Source organism: Nannobrachium achirus (assembly GCF_963921795.1).
Source record: "Nannobrachium achirus genome assembly, chromosome: 17".
In the NCBI taxonomy this organism is placed as follows: Eukaryota; Metazoa; Chordata; class Actinopteri; order Myctophiformes; family Myctophidae; genus Nannobrachium; species Nannobrachium achirus.
The window spans coordinates 48,482,769-48,505,064 of NC_137824.1; the positions used below are offsets into that span (position 1 = coordinate 48,482,769).

At 44.5% G+C, this 22,296-nt stretch overlaps 1 protein-coding gene across 1 annotated transcript in view; it reads left to right on the forward strand.

Annotated features, from left to right (window-relative positions):
* Positions 1-22,296, forward strand: part of drp2 (dystrophin related protein 2) — a gene marked incomplete at both ends in the record, with an annotated part of 123,851 nt that overhangs the window by 53,038 nt on the left and 48,517 nt on the right. The window contains 6 exon segments of the mRNA XM_080746779.1: positions 2,457-2,517; positions 5,893-5,954; positions 7,838-7,912; positions 11,046-11,247; positions 14,278-14,363; positions 17,197-17,354. Coding sequence (XP_080602905.1) covers positions 2,457-2,517; positions 5,893-5,954; positions 7,838-7,912; positions 11,046-11,247; positions 14,278-14,363; positions 17,197-17,354 — 644 coding nt within the window.

Here is a 22,296-nt window from a genome sequence, read left to right on the forward strand (position 1 = left end):
ACAAAAGAATCCAAGGTTAACTGAAACGGGCACGTCCTGATAAGCCAAATGCCGATAAGGCAAACGCTGATAAGCCAAACTCCTTTTTTTTTTTTTTTTTAACCTCCTTTTGTTATGGTAAAATGTGAGCTCACCTGCATCGCATTTCATTCCATTCATGCGTTTATCGTGCGCTTGCCCAGATCTTACGGCCTTGGCATAAATATAACGATTGCATTCACCACGGCTACGTAACTCGCTCTTCGCGGGCACTCGCGCCTGCGGCGCTCGGGCGCGAAGAGCAGGACCAAGGTCCGCTGGCCTTCGCGCCGCTTGCAATGTCGTGGACAATAACTGTGACATATAACCATTGTATTGCTAAAAATAAGGAGGCTACTCTGTTTCCTTAACGAGACGGCAGAAGATCACTACGGTAGGAGACCCGGGCAGTACATTTGCCTTATCAGCGTTTGCCTTATCAGCGTTTGACTTAGAGGGATTTCCCCAACTGAAACTACCCGGAAGATGAGAGAGTCAACATAGGCAAGATCAAATCAATAAAAACAGAGGACAGTATAAATCAATCCAGGCAAGAAGAATTTGAAGAGATTCTTTTAAATATAAATACAGTAATTCAATCCAACAAAACCTAATAACGGTTGTCATAGTAAATAGTTATTTTTAAATGTAAAATGTAATGTAAATTAAAGTTGTACTATGTAACTTTTTTTATAAAACAAATCTTAAAATTCTCCTAACTATTAAATCACAAAAGTTTTAGAAGATCCGCGCCGTGAATTTCAGCCTGTAAAGCCTTCTCTGTATGTAAACTGAGATCCTTGCCGTGGACCGGATCTCGCGCCAAAATTGCGTCATCACACTACCGGCCAATCACAGCGAGGGTTATACAACTGCCGGCCAATCACAGCGCATCTTGAAGTGGGGTCGCTATGGCAGCCATATTTGTTGTCGCCCGTTTGTACCATCCCTTCTCTAGGTAATTTCGCCTACCAGGCAGGGTGAAGGAGTCCGTATCTCTGGAATTACTGAACGCACAGGAACAAGGGACCCCTTAAAAGATAGATCTCAGCGAGGTGGAGGCAGACGCGGGGGTCTGAAGGTACGAAAAACGTCCGAAAGACGCGGACGCGACCGCGGTTTGCTATAGGGCTAATGACCACTAGTTGGGCATCTTACACAGTATGGCTTTAACTATTCTATCTTAATCTTCTTGGGAACACAGTAAAATGTAAAGTGTTAATTTAAGACCAAGATTGTACAAATATAGCCAATGGATTTTACTGTGTAGATTGTTCTAAGGTACCCCAAAATATGTAAAAAAAAATCTTTGTTTTAGTCAGGAACACTCACCGTTTATTGCATAAATGGATACAGTTAAGCTTGGCGCTTGTAGGGCTCTGCGTTCGGAGATTTTCCCTGAATTTTGTGCATGCTTTTTGAGCATGCTAAGCAAAATCAGGGAAGGCTAAGCAAGACCCGCCCATAGGGATACAATAGCAGAACAATAGCAATACATTGACACATAGCTTAATCAGACATAATCACAAGTATTTGAGCTTAGCCACACTAATCAAAGGCAGCTAGCAGCGAGTATCCGAGGCTTCGGATAATTAAGCATAGTAGAGAAAGTGAGCCGTATTTAAAGGAGCCTTCCCTACTAAATGAGCGCTTTGATTGGAGTATGACAGTGTGATGTAATGACCAGCTGATATGTGAATGAGGAATGGGAAAAGAGCTGACTGACAGCTGACTACAGACTCCTGTCAGTCCTGCATAAACTAACGCCGAAGCTTTCATTCTTTAGCCTAGACTTTGGAACAACCAATAGTGGTTACTAGTATGTCATTTCAGAGAGGTAAAGGCCATTATCCTTTGCATAGCAGCAGGTGATGATGTACGTCTTTCAACAGGTGGAGGTTGGAAAAACGAAAGAACATCAACGTCAGATCCCTAGTGTCCTGAAATGACTTTTCTTTTTGCTCCGAATAAAAGCGGCACTATTTGAGAACGACAATGAGCACAGGATATGCTTTCTGTGAATGTGTCAGCGTGTTTGTGCGGTTGTGCGTGTGCGCGTGGTTGTGTGAGTGTGTGCGTGTGTGCAGCTGTACATCCAGCCTCTTTATATTCTGTCCCCTTTTCATGGCAAACCCCGCGTGGTTCAGATTAGACGCTCCAGCCTCCATGCTCGTTCCACTAGGTCCACCTCCCCACCAACTCTATTAACTCCTGCCAGATAGCCTCAAACTCCCGGGGAAAAGCGACACAATAGGCTGCCTCCTCGGCTATTGTGCATTGTTGAACCGGCGCGCCTCTGTTATGATGCTCTGAAATAACAATCATTTCCTGGACATGGACAACCCCATCAGTGACATTATGGCAGGGTGACATTTCATGCTGCACACAATGCCTCTGTTCACTCTCATTGATTTCTCCCTTCTTCTGTGACTGTGCAGGTTCAGTGCAGATACCATGGGAGCGCGCCATCTCCCCAAACAAAGTGCCCTACTACATCAAGTAAGTTAATCTGGGAGGCTGTTCGGGGTAGAATGGGAATACTGTGTGTGCGGCCATGTCTGTGTGAGTGTGCATGTTTTCCCCTGATTCTGTTTCTTGGCAGGCTGGAAAGGACTTTTAGAACAGCCCTTTGACTGTGTGATAATATAACTCACTGGAACCGATAGGAATGAAATTCTCTCAGGTTGATGGATGAAGCCTGGCTCATGCAGGTGGTAGAATGGACTGGCATTAGTCTGAAACACATGTTTTAGTGATTTAGAACATGAGCTTTGACAGGGGATATCCAATTTGAACACTCCTCCCTTGATTTGAAACCTTACTATTGAATGAACTTGAATCGCATCTGTGATGATACCAGATGAGAGGTATTGACTGACACTAAGGCCCCTTTTCTCCAAACCACTTATCTAATTTACCACCACTTCATCAATACCTTTTACTCCTTTGACTGTTCTGCTGTTTTTATCCTCAAGCTACAGTACTGTACTGCAGGGTTCTCTACGTGGATGGGGGGGCCTCCGAATACTTTGGTAATAATTTGGAATTTATCAATGTCACTTCAGTTTAACCACCCTCTATACTTAGTAAAAGGGACGAGAGCTAAACTGTACTCTGTTCTTTTTCAGCCCACTAAGTCTCTTCACCAGATCTACAAACTCACAACACGTCTCAACATGACACGTTGTGAGCTTGTAGAACGGCTATTTTTGGTGAATGTTCCCCTGCAAACTATGTATTCATTTCTTAATGACCAGCAATAGAAGTTGATGGCCCTATAGTTCCCTTGCCTGCCTCCTGCCTGTTTAATTTTTAATTTTTACTGTGACTATTGTAAACCCACTCAGGCTTCATTTATACTTGTTTGCGCATCACCAAAAATCACAGAGGGGGGTTGGGGTCGCGGGTTGCCTGTGTGTGTGTGTGTGTGTGTGTGTGTGTGTGTGTGTGTGTGTGTGTGTGTGTGTGTGTGTGTTTGCGCATCACCAAAAATCACAGAGGGGGGTTGGGGTCGCGGGTTGCCTGTGTGTGTGTGTGTGTGTGTGTGTGTGTGTGTGTGTGTGTGTGTGTGTGTGTGTGTGTGTGTGTGTGTGTGTGTGTGTGTGTGTGTGTGTGTGTGTGTGTGTGTGTGTGTGTCTGTGTGCGTGAGTGTGTGTGTGCTCAACAGCGCCACACATACATAGTTATCTAAACACGCAGTCACGCATTGGAGATGGTGTGACCACTGCTCAAAAAAAGGTTTAAATGTCCGAGCTGCTCCAGTGTCCTCTTCTCCTACGCTGAAGTATTAATAAGGTGTCAGGCTGGGGGTAAGATCTGACAGGGGAGATCCAGTGGCCATCAGTCGAGGAGCACTGGCCATCTGACATACGATACTGGGAAGAATCCCGTTCGACCGCAACATTGGTAGGCCAGTGGACTGTCAAAAAATCCATGTGTCTTTATCGCCTGTGTCAACGGCCAACTCATCTCTGATCAACTTAAACTTGTGCATACACCATAGGCTCCGCCATAGCCTACTCCGTTATTACTGTGTTGCGGCTGTGAAACAATGGATATATAGATGATGATTGGAAATTAAAGGCTGACTCCGATAGCATTTGGAAAGTCAAGAACGACATCTTTTGTCGTCATTTGTCACGAAGTTGGAATTAGTGAGCAAGAGTGCACATGTTACCAACACAAATCTGTATGCTGGAATATTAAGGGTGAGCGATAAAATAGCAGCCAGGAGAATGAGACTTGCAGGACACTGCCAAAGACACCAGGAACTGCCAGCCAGTAAACTGGTGCTGTGGGGACCAACACATGGGCACCGGTCACGAGGACGTCCCCCACTCTAACATAATGTGGATGTACTCAAGAAAGACACAGGAGCGCAAAGCACCAATGAGCTGGCCGGGTGTATGGAGAACCGGGATGACTGGAAGCGACGATGGAGGGCTCGTCTGAGGACGACCTAGAGAGAGAGATGATTAGTGCTATATTTAAATGAAAGACAATAAAAGAGCTGTTATGTTATTTACCTTAAAACATGACTGATAAACATTATTTTTCGCATTAGTAAGTGTTGCAATAAATACATATATATTACATTACTTTGCATATGTAATCAACCCTCACCGACCCGACCAGAGCATCCCTGCGGGGTAGACTTCCTGGTTTGGGGCCTTTGTCATTTATTCATTTTGTGCTTCTCTTTTATTTATGGGATATATATTTTTCATTATCGTCTGGCCAAAAGCATGGTTGAACGGTGAGCATGTGTATGGGCATGGGTGTATTTTGACTTGCTTGATGAAGTGCTCGCGTCGTGACTTTTGGTAAGGCTAACACATTGCCATTGATTGCCATGTATCAATTAATTAGTTCATCTGCCTCTGCCAGGGTATTTCGCCAACACATGGAATGCACCATGTGACTAGGATGCTTGTTTTGACCAAAAACTCAATCTGGGAAAAGAATCCAAGATAAATTCAAGATCCAAGATTTTTCTGAATCTGATAACAGAGAAAACTAGACTGCACTCTGTCGAGGTGCCAACTTGCATCTTGTGCACTTGTGGCCACGTATGGCCTACTTGTGCGCCAGCAGAGTGCGCAAGTACTGCGTTGGGTGTATCCGTCGCCTATCTGTTTTCCCAGTGTTATTTATATCAGGTCTCACTTATTGATGGTGACGTCACCTAGAATGCTGGTCCCTGATTGGCCTCGGGCGTAAACTCAGACACACATGAGAACAGAAACACCGAAGGCAGTACTTGCGCACTCTGCTGGCGCAAGTAAAGATATCTGGATTACGTCATTTCCAGTTGGATCGGTCTCATAGCAACCTAGGCCGCTTCATACGGTGGCCTTGAGCTTACACTAGCCGTGGGATCACTGAAAACACCAATTGACGAATATATTCTTCTTTAGCGGTGAAGCGTTGGATTTGGAATGGCAGTCAATGTGTTAATGCCCCCTTCAGTGTGTCTCCAGCAGGGCGGCGCTGTTAAACACACCATATAGCACTGCAATGCTGGAACCTTAACGACTGAATTCTCCTCCTCAGTGAGGCTCAGAGATCTCTTGTAAACAGTGTTACCTCCCTCTCCTCTCCTCTCCTCTCCTCTCCTCTCCACTCCCATCTCATTCTTTCTCTACCCCCCTCGTCGCCCTCTGATCTCCCTCATCATGCTCTCTGGCAACGCCCGCCCTCCCCCGCTGACTCTTGTCCTCGTTTGCACTCTGCATGGCCTTTATCTTTCTGCCCTGTGAAATCGTCCCCCCTGTTCTGTTGTCACGTTGCCAACCGCTTTGCCATCATGTGGTTCTGTCTCTCTTGGTCCCCATCTCCCTGCCCCTCCCTCCCCCTCTCTCTACCCCCCCACAGCCATCAGGCCCAGACGACGTGCTGGGACCATCCAAAGATGACAGAGTTGTACCAGGCGCTGGGTGAGTAAAGGAGACAATTAAGGCTTCTCTTTGCAACAGACTCGTTTTCTGGAGATCTCCCACCCCCCCGCTGGGCCCCGGCCCTCACCAGGGGCCACTGTTCTCCTTCACATAGGAGCTCATTAAAGGCCCTGTATTGCAGACATCTCGGGGGACTACAACACCACTGTCATTAACCTGGGGGCCCCATTTGTCAGGCGCCACAATTGCTTTTGCGTCCTTAGCCTTTAATTAATTGTGATTAAAGGCTTGTCTCTTTGTTAATCAGTTCTGACACGGTGAGCTGGCCGAGGGGATCGCGCGTGCACCCGCACGCACACACACACACACACACACACACACACACACACACACACACACACACACACACACACACAGTCTCAGGGACACTGTATCTGCAAATGCACATCCACGGCTCGTGCACACAGGCGCACAGGGGTGCATGTGTACTGTACAGCATGTGTGCATAAACGCATATAATATCAGACACTTCGTGACCCTGCTAATGCCTCCTGAGATGCTGTGATAAACTGCAGGAGGGGGGGGGGGGGGGGGCTAGGAAATTAGTGGAGGAAAACAAACAGGGTGGGCCGCCTCTGCTATGGGAGGGACAAAAGTACTTGCATTTCTTACTTAAGTAGAAGTATCAATACTGCAATGTAGAAGTACTCTGTTAGGGTGCCCTCAGACCAAAATATGGTCGGCAGTGGATAAACTCTTCTGGTGCGCGGCTGGCAAAAAACGCAGAGAGCATATTTCTGGCAAAAAACGCAGAGAGCATATTCCGTCCCAAAGCCAGTGACGCCCCTGTCACTCACTTCCCGCACCGCCCTCCCTCCCTGTAGCCTGTTACACTAGCGTAGCGATCCTCATCATCTTTTACGTGTCAACTCTATAATGGACAGGCGAAGGGTACTCGCCCTTGCTTTATTGGAAGGGGAGATGCAACAAGCTAAAAAGAGAAGAGTTTGGGTGCATGAGACTCTTGATCAAAACAAAACATCTCCCAGTCCCTTCCTGATTCTCAGAATGTTACGCGGGGAAACCAGAATCTGCGTGGAGAATTTCTTTGCTCCAGCATAAACGCAAGGTCTGCGCAGAGCGCAGATATCCTCTACTGACATGAAACCGCCGCCTTCTCATTGAAATGCATTGGCGGAACGCGGATTCCACTCTCGTAGGTATTTTGGTCTGAGGGCAGCCTTACAAGTAAAAGTCAGGAATTCTACATTTAATTGAGTAAATGTGCAAAATTATTGGTATTACCATTTGCAAAGTAAAAGTACTCATTATGCAGAATGTCCCATTCCAAGTTTTCAAATGTATAAAAATCTTGAAAGTAGCAGATCTGTACAAGCTCACAATGCGTCACATCGCGACACATTGTGAGCTTGTAGATTGGCTATTTTTAAATGGCCGAAATGTATAGGATTGAAGTGGTTAATGTATGTTTTGTAATAATAATCAATCTACAAAGTAACTAGTAACTAAAGTTTTCAAAAGAGTAAAAGTAAAAGTATTGGAAATACTCAAGTACAAATACAAAATTGTACTGAAGTACAGTACTTACCGGTAAGTAAATGTTACTTAGTTACAGTACTTCCCACCACTAGGGAGGGAGTGTGTTTGTTTCTTGTCTCCTCATTTCCTCTAATCCAGTGTTTCTCAAACTTTCAAATTTCAAGGTCTCCCCTTAACTCTCAGTGTACAAATGGAACGAAATGAACCCTAACGGGTTAATTTGGTTCCTTTTGTACACTGTCAGAGTTTTCAGACTTGTTTGGGTCAATTTAGACCCCGCTAAAGGAACCTACAGAGTCCCTGGAATCCACTTTGAGAACCACTGCTCTAATCTATGTCCATGTCTCTCCCTCCTCCACCAGCCGATCTGAACAACATCAAGTTCTCAGCGTACCGGACGGCCATGAAGCTCCGGCGGGTGCAGAAGGCGTTGAGAAGTACGTGTCTATTCACTGTGTTCTTCTCACACTATAGCCTCGCTCAAAATGCCACACTGCAACCCCAGGGCTTGTTAAGGGACGTGATTATGCCATCTCCACTGCCGCAGTCCTTGTGTGACGCTGGCTGTGTGCTGCAGGGAACAGATATGGAATCTTGTTATTTCTACAATCCCCAGAGCCCTGTTTTTCTGTCCCTTCCTTTTTTTTATGCCGATGCATGGTAAAGATTTACTCCTCTCCGTCCTTTTTGTAGACGTATAAAACAAAAAGTCTCCTGCTCACCACTCCTTAACACGGATTGATTGATTGAATATTTTATCAGACAAAAAAAAAGCACAAGTACAGCCATACACCCTGCCTGTCTTGTTTCCGTTGGGGTCCTTGGGATACCGTGCCGTGCCGTTTTTCCAAGATCAAGCGATCAAAGATATCGATCGGCTCTAAAAGAGCAACAGCACCAACATCTGAAGCATATAGGATTTCTCTCGCACATTTCCATTAGTGGCCGGGTCGTCATCATGCTTGCTAATTAGAGCTATTAATTGGCCAATTTGACTTACTAGAGTGGAGGTAATTAGGCTGTGCTGCATGGATGAGGCGTAAACGCGCGTCCCCCTCAGGGACACAAGTTGTTGTTCCCCGGTCCAGACCCGCCCTACCCTCTCCTCTTACCTCGTCCTCCCTCACTCCCAGGCACGTGCACACATAGGCATCAAAGGGGGCTTGAGCCCCTGCGCTTTTATCCGTCTGTAAAAACTGCCCTCTCCAGACCATGAATGCAGTTTTTACTATGGTGAAAGAAATGCAAATGCCCCCTTTCCATGCCATACCTGAAGCTAGCATTCAAGAGAATCGTCTTGTCCAAACTCTCCCGAACTTGAATGCAGCACCTTATGTTGAACGAATAGTCCTCTCTGTGTAGAAATCCATGCTGTACGCCACATCTCCAGACTTGATTATGCTTAGTTCACTGTGGTATCAAGCACCGAAAATAGCCGACCTCCAAGCTCACGCGTTGTCAGCTTGGAGGTCTGCTATTTTCAATGTTTTCTCCCCAAAACCCTTTTTGAAATTTCAGCCCCTGCCTCTCTAACATTCTCTGCACGTCTCTGCTTCATTTATCTACCAGACTTCCTCCTTACCTCAATTATTTGCTCTTATCTTGCTCTGACCCTTTCCATTTGCCCACCTCTCGTACATTTGCCACCCTGCCGTATCCTGCTGTGTCCCACTCTGACCCCAGAACAGCCCCGCGGGCAGTGGCCTGATCCGGCCTTGTCCTCTGTAACGCTCCATCTCACCCCCTCCCATCCCTCTTCTCTTCTCTTCTCTGCCTCTCCTCTTACCTTCACTCCCTCCCGCCCCTTTCGCCTCTTCTTGCTGCAGTAGTCTGGGAAGGGTGATTTTACAGGGGAGGTGCTCTCCATTCCGTCATGTCTCCACTCCGACAGTGACTTCTTATTGTCGTAGTGGCAACACTTCCATAGAGGTTAGGTTTAGGGTTAGGGTTAGGATAGGGTTAGTGTCGGAATGGAGACATGTCGCAAAGGAGACATGTCGGAATGGAGACATGCACTCATTTTATAGTATACTTAGTTGCGCTTGTAGATCTGCTCTTTCCGGTGTGCAACATGGCAACCAAGTATTGTACAACTCGGGCTTGAAGGCAAGGGAAGCTCTCACGGCTGACAAAGTCTTCCCCCTCTCCCATTTTCTTTATCTCGCTCTCCTATGCTCTCTTATCTCATTCTCTTCCGGCATACTACTCCACATCGTTAGGGGAATTAATTACCGGGCTGTCATATAACTACAGCTAGCTACCGGCTCCCTCAAATGGTTTCTCTTGGCTCAATTTGTGAGTGACACAGTGGGTGCCATTGAGGGAGCACCTGGCTTTTTGGTGGCGGCTTCTTTTGAGTGGAGAACACTCGAGTCGCCTCCCTTCTCTCGCTGCATCATTAATGCACGGTCCAATTATACCTGACATCAGAGGACACCCTTTTAGCTCTGGTCCTTGGAAACGGGCCTCTGAATTAGTTTAGAAGACAAAAATCAAATCTATGTTGGCGCTCCCAGCAGAGCTTAAGTGGATGAAGAGGTTAGAAGTTCTGTCGCTCGACAGTCTCATTTGTTAGCTGCAGATAGATGGTGCGTTTGTGTGCGTGTGTGTGTGCGTGTGTGCGCGCGTGTGTGTGGGTACGTGCGTGCACTTAGCATGTAATGTTCTTGCTATCCGTTGTGTGCTGCACACCAATTATCTAGCATGTGTGTGTATACAGTAGTGTGTATACTACTGTATCTATGTATTGTGCGTGCGTGCGTGTGTGCGTGCTTATAGGGATGTTCTTGTGAGTTTGTCATTTTGCGTGCACGTGTATGATTCTATGAATTTCCTTTTCCATATAATGTCATTTCTTCCTTGTGAATAACCTCCACCCACCCTTACACACATTTACATGCATACTGCACTTGCAATCAATTTTCTTTACGGTTTGCATGTTTGTTTATTGTGACAAACATGTCTCCAAGACAAATTCCTTGTATGTTCAATGTTCAATGTACTATAGCAGTGGTTCTCATTCTCAACCGGTGGGTCGGGACTCTAAGGGAGGTCCCTGCATGATTTTGGGGGGGTCCCCAGATAACAGTGAAGTGACAATTTAAGGACTTTTAAGACCTTTTTTATACTGAAAAAGAAAGAGAGAGAAAAATAAATAACATTGCTGCATCAAAAGCAATCAACAAACTATACTATAACTGGTCAAACATTTGCCAAATTGTTAAATTATATCAGAAAGAGGCAAACATTTTGAAAATAGCTGATCTGCAAGCTCACAATGTATCTTGGATAGACAACAATTTATCTGTGGAACCGAGTCAAACTAAATCTAATGCCTCAACTCCTGCAATTACAAGTGCTTGTCCGGGTGGGGGTCCCTATGATTATTTTGGGGGGATCCCCAGTTCAAATATGATAATGATTATTTTTGGGGATCACCGGTTCAAATACGACTATTTTGAGGGGTCGCGGCCTGAAACGGTTGAGAACCACCGTACTATAAAACCATTGATTCTGATGCTGCCACTGTACTGTACTGTACCATGACTCTGCGTCTCATGTGGGCCACAGTGGACCTGTTGGCCCTGAACAGCCTGGCGGAGGTGTTCCGGGAGCAGGACCTGCAGCAGGCGGAGCACGTGATGGACGTGGTGGAGGTGATCCACGCGCTGACGGCCCTCTACGAGAGGCTGGAGGAGGACAGGAAGGTGGTGGTCAACGTCCCCCTCTGCGTCGACATGTGCCTCAACTGGCTGCTCAACGTCTATGACAGGTAAGAGTACGTGTCTTCATACATCCAGTGGTTTTCATCCATTTTCATAATCAATTATTGGAGCCGCGGACCACCGTTTGATGAGATTTAACCTCTCCGACCCAAAACAGAATATTTTGTTGTTGTTGGATACGCTCTCAAGAGTTAAAGATCTATAAGGGTCCATTTGGTTACCAACTCTCCATCATTTAGCTGGGAAGCACCTGGAACCCCCTAAAGGACCACTGGTGGTCCCCGGACCACTGGTTGAAAAGCAGTGGTCATCTATCAGTAGATTTGTGGGGGTTGGAGTCTAATGTTTTTATATATGCATAGAGTATGGATGCACACACGTGCACCCACATTTTGGTTTGTGCTTTTGTTGACATGCATTGTCTTAATTTTTTTCCATAGCCCCTAACACTAACCTTGACAATAATAACAGATACAGTACATACTGTACTGCACATGCCTCACGTTGACCCTTATGGGTGTTATAATGCCTTATAAGCACATTTGAATGCATTATAAATAAGCTTATAATGCATTATAGCCCCGACCTTAACATATATTATGTCTTACCACCCATATCCTAACTTGCAGTGAAAAAGACATGTCACATGTTGCTTAGCCATATGTTCCCAACAGAACATACGCACACACGCAGACATGCACTCATACTGTTTGTTATAACCCACAATTAATAAGTACCCCCCCCCCCCCCTCCCACAATAGACCATTTTAAGTGATTCAATGGTGTCCGAGGACAATAATAAAGACCCTCCAATTACACAGGCCGGGCTGGAGTCCAATCAACCCTCACAATGACACAGTACAGACTCCTCCTCATCTACACTCCCAGGATTCATGTTCACCTCCCCCTCTCCTCCAGATTGACCGTCTCTCCCAGCCAAAGACCCAACAGAGAATACAGTGAGTGCACGATAAACGGAAGTAAGGGAGCAGCCCCGTATTTTCCAGCTCCCGGAGCTGTAAATTTATTTGGTGGCCCTTAACTACCTGCTGCTAATGAGGGGAAATCAGCAATTTTACCCTCCACATAAATTTCAGTAATTACTTCTATTTTTTTTTCTTCCTTTTTTTGTGTTTGGTTTTCTCGATAAATGCTGGCAGCGAGTCTGAATGAGCTGTGCGTGTGTGTGTGTGTGTGTGTGTGTGTGTGTGTGTGTGTGTGCATGTTTTAAGCGTGTGCATTTTTGTACGGTATGTCTGCCTGAAGGTGTGTGTCTATTTGTGCATACCGTGCAACTGCGAGATTATGTGTGTGTGTGTGTGTGTGTGTGTGTGTGTGTGTGTGTGTGTGTGTGTGTGTGTGTGTCTGTACATAAACTGAGGACAGTGCACAGTAAGTGTAGCGTGTTCCCCAAGAGGACATGTCACGTTGGAAGGGCATGCAGGGGAGTGACGTATCCCCCCGGGGGGAAACCACACTGGGGTACCCAGTACATATATTGAAGATGGCACGCAACACACGGTGAAAAGTGTACGTGAGAGAGCTGCTGACTGTTAGCGGTCCCTGGGTCGCAGCGTTCGCTTGGTCTCCGAGGTCTCTCCGCTACTGAATCTTACCAGCAAAGTGAAAATGAGGCAACGTATTTTTTTTTTCTTTTTCGTGACTCTCTCCCGCATTTGTCTCTCTATGACTCTAATGTTCCCAGGCTGACTCTAATGGTTTGGCGTGACGAATGCTCCACTTTCGATCCTCTCATAATGTTCCTTGTTCAGAATTATAACTGCTTGAAGCATGCTGTCTTTTAGCGACTTGCGCCATCCGCCCTCTGCAATTTGAACCCGCTCCATGAGTCAGTGCTCATCCTCTGTGGATTTCCCAGGCTGTTCCCTGAGGAGTTTGGCGTTCTTCAGTCCATGACCCCTTTGTCTTCTGCCCAATGTAATGCGGTTTAACAGGGTGGAAAGAGTCTCTCCACAGTCTGGGAGACTTTAGTCTCACACAGCCAGACATATCGGTGATCTCCGCCTGCCAATTATGTCTGGTGAAATCTAAATTCAATATAGGGGTTAGAACAGCGGAGAAAACCTCCACCAACAAATCTACACCCACTGCTTTGAAAACCAATCCTGATACCGTCCCAATATGAAGCACCGCCCTGAGGTCTTCGCATTGATTTTGCAAAGCTGTTATTTTTTAAATAACTGCCCTTACACTGAATGTAGATGTCCCCAGACATATCAGTAGGCAGCTCTGTCCAATATGTCTGGCTCTGGCTCTGGCTCTGTGAAACTACAGCCTTCTTTTTAGGACAGTGTCACATGCTGGAAATAGACGATCTATAAGGTCACAACGCACCGTGGATGGAAAGTGGTGTGTGCTTTGTAGATCTGCTATGTTCTGCTTGCGACAACGTCATTGGATGGAGCATAAATTAGGTATAAAGAGCCTTGAACACCTGCTGTTGCCCCAGACTGTGTAGAACAGCCAGCCCTGGCCTCTATCCCACGTCAGTGCACACATCCTTACCGTACACCTCCAGTGTATAAAGAAATCATCATGAACCTTTTAGCAAGGGTCAGCACATAATAGAATCCAGCTCACTGGCCTCGCCACTGGCTACTGAACAGGCTGTTTATGCAACCGTGGATAGAGCTTTGGGTGCTTGCGGTGTGTGTGTGTGTGTGTGTGTGTGTGTGTGTGTGTACTGTATGTGTGTGTGTGTGTGTGTGTGTGTGTGTGTGTGTGTGTGTGTGTGTGTGCGCTCGAGCGCGAGTGTGCGCGTGTATGTCATTGTGATATATGTGAGATCATTGCTCTTCTGGTTGTGTCCCCGTGGACATAACACGCTATCATGTGCCTTTAGTGACTCTGGGATTTTCTCTAATGCGATTTCACACTATGGCTGTGACCTGCACTGTGCTGCCTTGAGCCACATAATTCCTGTCCACATTGTCATTCTCTACACGGCAGAACCAACTTTAGAACTAGGACGGGAATAGGAATTACAATTTTCCCGTAATTCAGCGTTCCAAAAGCCCTGTAAAACTTGAGTGTTTTCTTTTCTTTTTTTCCGCCAGCGGTCGCAATGGGAAGATGCGAGTTCTCAGCTTCAAGATGGGGCTGGTGAGCTTGTGCAGCGCAGACGTCCAAGAGAAGTATAAATGTGAGTGTGCTGCTCGCTCATGTGCCTAATGCGTCTCTTCAACTGCAAACAATGGAGCGTAACAAAACAGCCCTGATTGCCAGCATTACATAAAGACACCCACTTAGTCTAATGGAGGAGGTTACTCCACTGCCATAATGGAGAAAGCCCCTGTACATCTGGAAGGTACACCCAGGGCTATTAAAGCCAAGTGTTTGATGCCAAAGAAACCATACACTCAGACAGTCTCTCTCTCTCTCTCTCTCTCTCTCTCTCTCTCTCTCTCTCTCTCTCTCTTCTCTCTCTCTCTCTCTCTCTCTCTCTCTCTCTCTCTCTCTCTTTCTCTCTCTCACTCTGTGTCTCCCACCCTTTCTCTATCTCTCACCACCACCCACAACCCAGCCACAAAGAGCTCCCTGCTTCCCGTTTCGATTTTCATTTATGCTGCAATATTTTATTGGAGCCCAGCCCTGGGGTAAGGAGGCTCCTTTACTGTCTCTTTGTAATGCCAGTTTATGAGCCAGCCTGTAAATATGGGTCAAATGGAGAGAGAGAGAGAAATTAGAGGTGCTTGTAGTTGGACCCAAAACAGCTTGCAGCTGGATACCACTTCCCAGACAGCGCTAGTGTCGAACCCCATGCCAAGTTTATTCACGATTGGAGCACTGGTCCCTGCCAACTCATAAAAGACTGAACTATAGCAACAGTGCAGATTTGGGTTCAAATCATCAGTGGGATTAAATGAATCCGTGCTCAGAGTGTGCATTGTCTCGTTTTTCAGGGTGGGCATGAGGTTGTCCTGTTTCTTGCCACCCCGGCTCCAGAGCTCAGTGAAATACCATTTGACAGTAATCTTTTACAGAAAACTTTGTAGTACAGTAGGTCTAAGGGTTTACTTGGTTGCTCTGCCAGACAGATGGCTTTTACTCCAATACCCCTCACCCCACCCAGGAAAATAGATAAAATAAAATAGAAAAATAACTTCTCATAGAGAGACAACCCAGTAGTATATGTGAAGATGAATTCTCCTGACACTGCTAACTCCAGACATGCATGCACTGGATTCATTGTTTGCTGAAGGCCAGGTCTTCTGGATTTTATAATCAAACTATTCAGTGAAAAAAAAAACATGACTCACACTCTACCCTGCCAAATGGTTTGCTTCACATGCACCAACAGACAGCACTCACTGTTGTCTGTTTTGGCATCCCTATTTTGGGCATGTCATTATAGGTTGCGATGCAACGCCTTGTGAGCTTGTAGATGGGCAATTTTCGAAGTATAATAGTGCTTATAAGTGGTTAGCATGCAGGTGTTTATGGCAGCTGTCCATGTGTGGATGAAGGATTACACAGTTGTCAGGCAGGTGAGGATGGAGGCAGAACCACGTGCTATTTATAATATACATGCAGTCATGGAAATAGCCGATCTACATGCTCACAGCGCCTTGCAACGCGAGGCGTTGTGAGCATGTAGATCGGCTATTTATAATGATAGGAACTTCACATGCCTTTCACCACCACCCAACTCCTAGGATTGCCAACTACTACCCCACATTCAAATAAGGGACACCAGGCAAGGGATGACCAGAGAAAGTCTCACCTTATATACAGTTTTTGCAAAACTTGTATTGTGGTATATGCATATGATCTGTTTGAACTTGTAAGTTGTTTGTAAAGTAAATGATTTATTACCCAAAAAATAAGGAACAAAGTGTGTCCTTTATCCTTTCAATAAGGGAGACACATCTTTTAGTTTCCAAATAAGGAACAATTCTGTCAAGGCAGACAGTGAACCCATGATGCAGAACACCCGGTGTGTTAAACAAAAGCACTATGAGTCAGGTCTCTGCCAGGCATTAGTAGCCAGCATTAGGTAATTGCAGGACAGCCAGGTGATAGACAGGACACACCTCCCCACTTGTAGAATGCAGCTCCAACCTAAGAGACAATCAAGGAGAGAAGCAGAGAATGTCAGAACACAGACAGGACTGGCAAGCTGCCATGACATCCGTATTTCAAGGGACGGTTGGCAACCCGAGTCACGACTCCCACAGAGTCGAGGGTTCCTTCAGTCTGACTAGAAACCATCCACAATGCAAGCCTTTTATCTGTGAACAGACCTGCCTGGTCTCTCAAACCTCCCCACATCTGTATCTGACCAATAATGGAATACATACTCAATTACAAAAAAAGTATCAATACCACAATGTAAAAACTAAAAGTAATGCACTTAAAGTACCAAATGTACAACGTATACAATCTTTAGAAAATAGCCGAAGTATACAGTATACAGTATAGGGCTGAAGTGGTTATTATAATAATTATAATCATCAAAATCTTCATAATAACTAGTAACTAAAGTTTTCAAATTGTACTAGAGTACTTTTCAATTTAGTACCACTAGTACTACTAGTACTGTAGTTACTTTCCTCCTCTATCTGAAGGTTGACTAGATTCACCTGCCAGGCAGAGGATTTCATCATAAAAAAAAATGTGTTGACAAAATGCTGTCTTGAGGAAATGTCAAGGTTATTCTGAAATGAGTTCCTTATTATCAGAAAATAATTTTGTATGGGTAGGCGGGCAGCTCATTTCTTGAATGACAGATGTCCTGTTTTGCAATGGAATGACTGCATTTCCATTCCAACAGGCAAATGAGTGACTCTGGTTTTCAGAGCATATGTATCGAGGCGTACACTGTATATATATATATATACATACAGACAGCTTGTCGTCCATGAGCGGACGACAAGTAAAGTATTTTTCCGTGCATGCTGTCAACACAGACAGTGAATGATCTGTTCACACAGATTTTTTATACCCCGCTGTGTCTCCCTCCCGGTACTTTGCAGACCTGTTCCGCCAGGCGTCTGGTGCCGGGGGGCTGACGGATCAGCGGCACCTCAGCATGCTGCTCCACGAGGCCATCCAGATCCCCCGCCAGCTGGGCGAGGTGGCTGCCTTCGGGGGCAGCAACGTGGAGCCCAGCGTCCGCAGCTGCTTTCGCATGGTGAGGACATGTCCCGCACGCTTATTGTTTTCGTAGAAGGCGAGATTTAAGGGAAAGCTTGTTTTAGGCGGAAGCGACAGAGCAGATTTGCCATCTGAAGCCGAACGTTGAGAAGTCTGCTTCAGCCGACTCAGCGCAGTCCAAGTTATGTTACAATAGGGAAGGAATTGTGAATCCTCATCACCCCTAGTTTTGGTACCTCCGACTTCTCTACACCGCCTCAGGTGTGGTCCAAGTGAACACAGTGGAGCACTCCCTATCCCCCGCGCCGGCCCGTCTCAGCCAATCCCAAGCCTCGCGTCATGTCTCGCCTCCTATGGAAAGAATCATCGGGTCCCGCAGACACTACTAAAGTATCACGTGCATGTGTACATGCACGTACACACACAGTGGTTGGGTGTGCTATATAGGGTTTGAAATGGTTAATTGAATAATCGATTAACCGGTTTACAGATTAATCAATCAACCAAAAGTTAATAGATTTTTATTTAATTTTATCGTAATTATGGGTTTAGTGGTACTGTGTCATATTATAAAATCTTGTTAAAGTCATGTTTTTATGCTTATGGAAAAACCTAAGGACATTTGAGGATGTCTGTTTTGGTTCAGATAACTTATGATGAGCATTTATAATAATTTTATACTACCGCATATCGGTAGTTCAGTCAGGCACGGATGTCAAGCTGGTATACACCCTTCAATAACTTACGGCCACAATCCTAATGGTTCAATATCAATATGTAAGGTCTATTTAAGCAGACTGACATTCACTGTTATATATGATAATTGCTAAACATCACTCGCTGCTACGCAGATGACAGCTTGTCGGCGAATAAATCACTTCAATCAATCAGGATTGAGTATTCGTCTAGATCAGGGGTAGGCAACCTTAGGCACGGGTGCCAACATTGGCACAGGGGAGGGTGATCGCCGGCACACTGGAAGAAGTTTGAGAGAGAGGATTTTTATTTTAAAAACTAATCTTTTTTTAAACATGGTCAATTAAATGAAGTTAGCTAATGTATAGCTAATTACATATTGCACAAAATTCTACATTCATTAAAACTCTGAACTCTGGGGAGGGAGTCAGGGAGATAGGTGGTTTATTGCTCTGGGTCTAATGATCCTTATAACAATGTCCTGCCAATCAAAATATGTCAAAATATTTGTCATTAAAAAATTTAAATGTGGTCAATTAAATGAAGTTAGATAATTTATAGCAAATTATATCTTGCAGATAGTTCTACATTCATTAAAACTCTGAACTCTGACTGGGGAGGGAGTCGGGAGATGGATTATTGCTCTGGGTCTAATGATACTTATAACAATGTCCTGCCAATCAAAATATGACAAAATATTTGTCATTAAAATGTACCATGTTGACATGGCACACCGACACTCTAGAAAATAAAAACGTGGCACTTCATTTCAAAAAGGTTGCTGACCCCTGGTCTAGATGTACACAAAGAAAGAAGACACGTGACTTGATTTGCCAAAGCCAATGTTGGCATTTTGACACTTTCAGAGAAGAGCTGTTTGAAAATATTAATGATCTTAAGCCAGGAAGCATTCAAATATATTCAGTCCATTATGTTCTATTGACTGTGTCTCCAACCCAGTAAGACTTTAATACCCTTGTGAGCAGTTTATAAATGGATCAGCTCAGGAAATTAGGTAATGTTCGTCTTATGCTATTACACTGTATGTACTATGCAGTACCCTAATGCATCAAGACCTCTTCTGAGCTTATTTGAAATGTTGCTAGATCTACTGTAGACTAAACATTACATCACATTAATAATGCATAATTTGTTACATAAAATACGTAACATCATATTATGATGCATTATGTAAGTGTATAACATCACTGTCGGGCACAAACCTTGTATCGCCAAGTTTCAAATTTGTACTTTTTTTTCACAAGTAATGCCCTGCTTCATCATACAAGGCTCTCGCACAAATGTAGTGAAAACAGCCGATCTACAAGCACACAACGCCTCGCATCGCGAGGCGTTGTGTGCTTGTAGTTCTGCTATTTTCACTAGTTTAGTTCATTTTTTTTAAATGATAAATTCAACACCAACATGTCTTGGACATACAAGGTTTCCACCCAACAACGATGATATACACGTTGTCGTTAAAACACTTACTATAAAAGCAGTAGTAGATAATGCATGGTGCAGTGAGTATACCCAACAAATCACTCAAAGCACATGGAAATTGCACTTGTAGAACATGGTTGGATTATTGATATGATGAAGCTCCTTGATAGTGCATCTTTGCTACAGATAACAAGGCTGTTATAATATCATGATTGCACTCTAGTTCCAGAAGCTCTTTGTTTGTCTTTTGTGTATAGGCAGGCTCACGTTGCATTATGCTTTTATGGCTCTCAACAAAATACCTGGGTTGCTTAAGACAGTCGTTCCCAAGCGGAGGCACACTGGCCTACGGTGAGACATGTTCATATCGTCGTTGTCGGGTGAAAACCTTGTATGTCCAAAACCGTTCGTTTTGTATTTATCATTTTAAAAATGATCTAAACTAGTGGAAATAGCCGATCTACAAGCACACAACGCCTCGCTGTGTGCTCGTAGATCTGCTATTTTCACTAGTCCTGTGCGACAGTCTTGTATGATGAAGCAGGGCTTTGCTTTACAAAAAAAAGTTCAAATTTGAAACTTGGAGATACGAGGTTTCAGCTCGACAGTGACGATATGTGCGTTGGGATTTTGTGACAACCACACACATTATTGTAATATGCGGTATGCAATGATACAAAAAGTTTGAACCTACCATCCCTATTTTGGGTGTGCCACTGTAGAGGTGACATTTTTAAATCTCTTTTGTTTGTTTTTTCCCCACACATTTTCAAAAACATCACAATTCAGTGCTTTGTGTGCTTTTAGATCTCCTATTTTCGCCTAGACTTTACAACTTATATAGAGAGAGGAAACCAAAGGAGAGGGATATAGAGAGAGGTATCGGAGACGACATGGCTCTCAGATTCTAACCCAGGTCCACCAGGAAGGAGCATAGCATCACTGTTGGGCCACCCAGGGCGCGACTGCTGTGCGTTGTCTTAACGGAAATGCTGGAATTTGTCTGAAGTGCTGCGTTTAAGGGAAGATCTGCCGTTTCAACTCTTTGGTATTTGCTGCTATTTTCCTGAAAATGCCCTGCAAATGCTTTGTTTTCCACATGTTTTACCCTGTTTTACTTTTCTAATTTATATGGAGAACAGAAGCTTATTTGCAGGAACACCGCACTGTGGGGGAAAAAAAATAACTTCGGTGGAAATTCACCTACACCTTTCTATTCACTCTCTGCCTCATATTGCACCCAGGCTTTTTTCTTCGCAGATGAATAAGCCTGGCTACGCGAGGCTACTGTTGGGCAGAAACGTTTAATAACGTTTTTTCCCCCATAAATGAATACCCTACTTTATGCCTATCATATGACAGTGTCACCCAAAAATATTCAAAAATGCCTACAAGCTCCAAAGATGTTGAATGGCAATGTGCTGTGAGCTTGTAGAACTGCAATTTTACTATCTTACTATCTTGCAATCTTACTACTTCACCCCAAAATAGGGACGCCGGGGTTGAAAGTGGTTAAGTCTATCTGTAGATTTTAATCAATTAAAAAAGCGCTTGTGACTAAATAATAACTGCACTGGATTATTGGAATCGTTTTCCATTTCCTGAAAGGTTACGGTTTTGGACATTAACCTTTTCATTCCATGGTTTACCAGACAGTTCTCAATTAAAGTATGCTTCATTCTACTCCAAGCTTACACTATCGGCCATACAGTAGGTGATTATAATAAATAAATGACATTCTCCATTGACATACTTGTAGGTAAAATGCCAGTGTAGCCTGTTTGGGGAGTGGCCAGCAAGAGCAAAATGGCTGCTGAGTCAATTATCAGTAATTAATCACACAGTACAAGACAATTTTTTTTTATGGTAGCCTTTGTTAGATGTGCGTTTCTGGCATGTTGTGTTACAGTAAGAAGGATTTATTTTGTGCTGTAAAAGCACTGTCCCTGGATGATGATGAAGAAGATGTTGGAACATGATGGCGCCGCACATCGTTGCAAGTATTTGCCAAAAAAATGCCAAACATTGTCAAATTTGTAAAAAAAAAGTGGATGAGATTGTCTATTCTTGTTTTTTTTCTCTTTTTTTTTATAAAATTGTTAGGTTTAAGCTTATGTACAGTAAGTGGTTAACTCTCCCCACGCTTTGAACGTTAACGTTCGCCCCATTTTTTACAGAACCTCGATGCCAATACGGCGCTCGTTCGGTTCGTTCGTCTGATGACTGTAAGCTGATGAGGGGTCGCGCGGCCGTTTACTGTAAACACATTTTCCGCGGTGATGGTGTAAAAAATCCATTATGCGTTAGATCAACGGAGAACAATTCACTTCCTTGTTGATTTCCTCTGGCTGTAAGGCTCTGTGGCCAGTGACTGGTCTTCTTCTTCTTCAACACATAACAGGCAAATTCACATTCATTCTCACATGACGCCGCCCTCTGCTGCCTGGCAGACCAAAGTGCACTATTGCACAATAAAAATAAATAAATAAAAAAAATGTCTGTCTATCTGCTATAACGTCGCAAAGGTAAGCCGCTTTTTGATGGCACCAGACCCAATAAATAAATAAATAATCTGGCAGTAGGAGAGTTCAGCAGCAAGCAATGGCACACATAGGTCAGTCTTATTTATTGAGCACATATTTTGACGCTGATTGTGTCGTAAGTCATGCATATTTCAGCATATACCTTTTGAAGACAACATTTTTTTGATGGTGGCAAGGCTTCCAACACGGTTAAAAGACTCCATCTGCTCAGCACGCTGACTAGCAACATGGTGGCGTGCTTAGAATAGCCAATTCTGTCTCCAGGTGCCAGGCATGACAAGTCGAAGCTGGCTACTC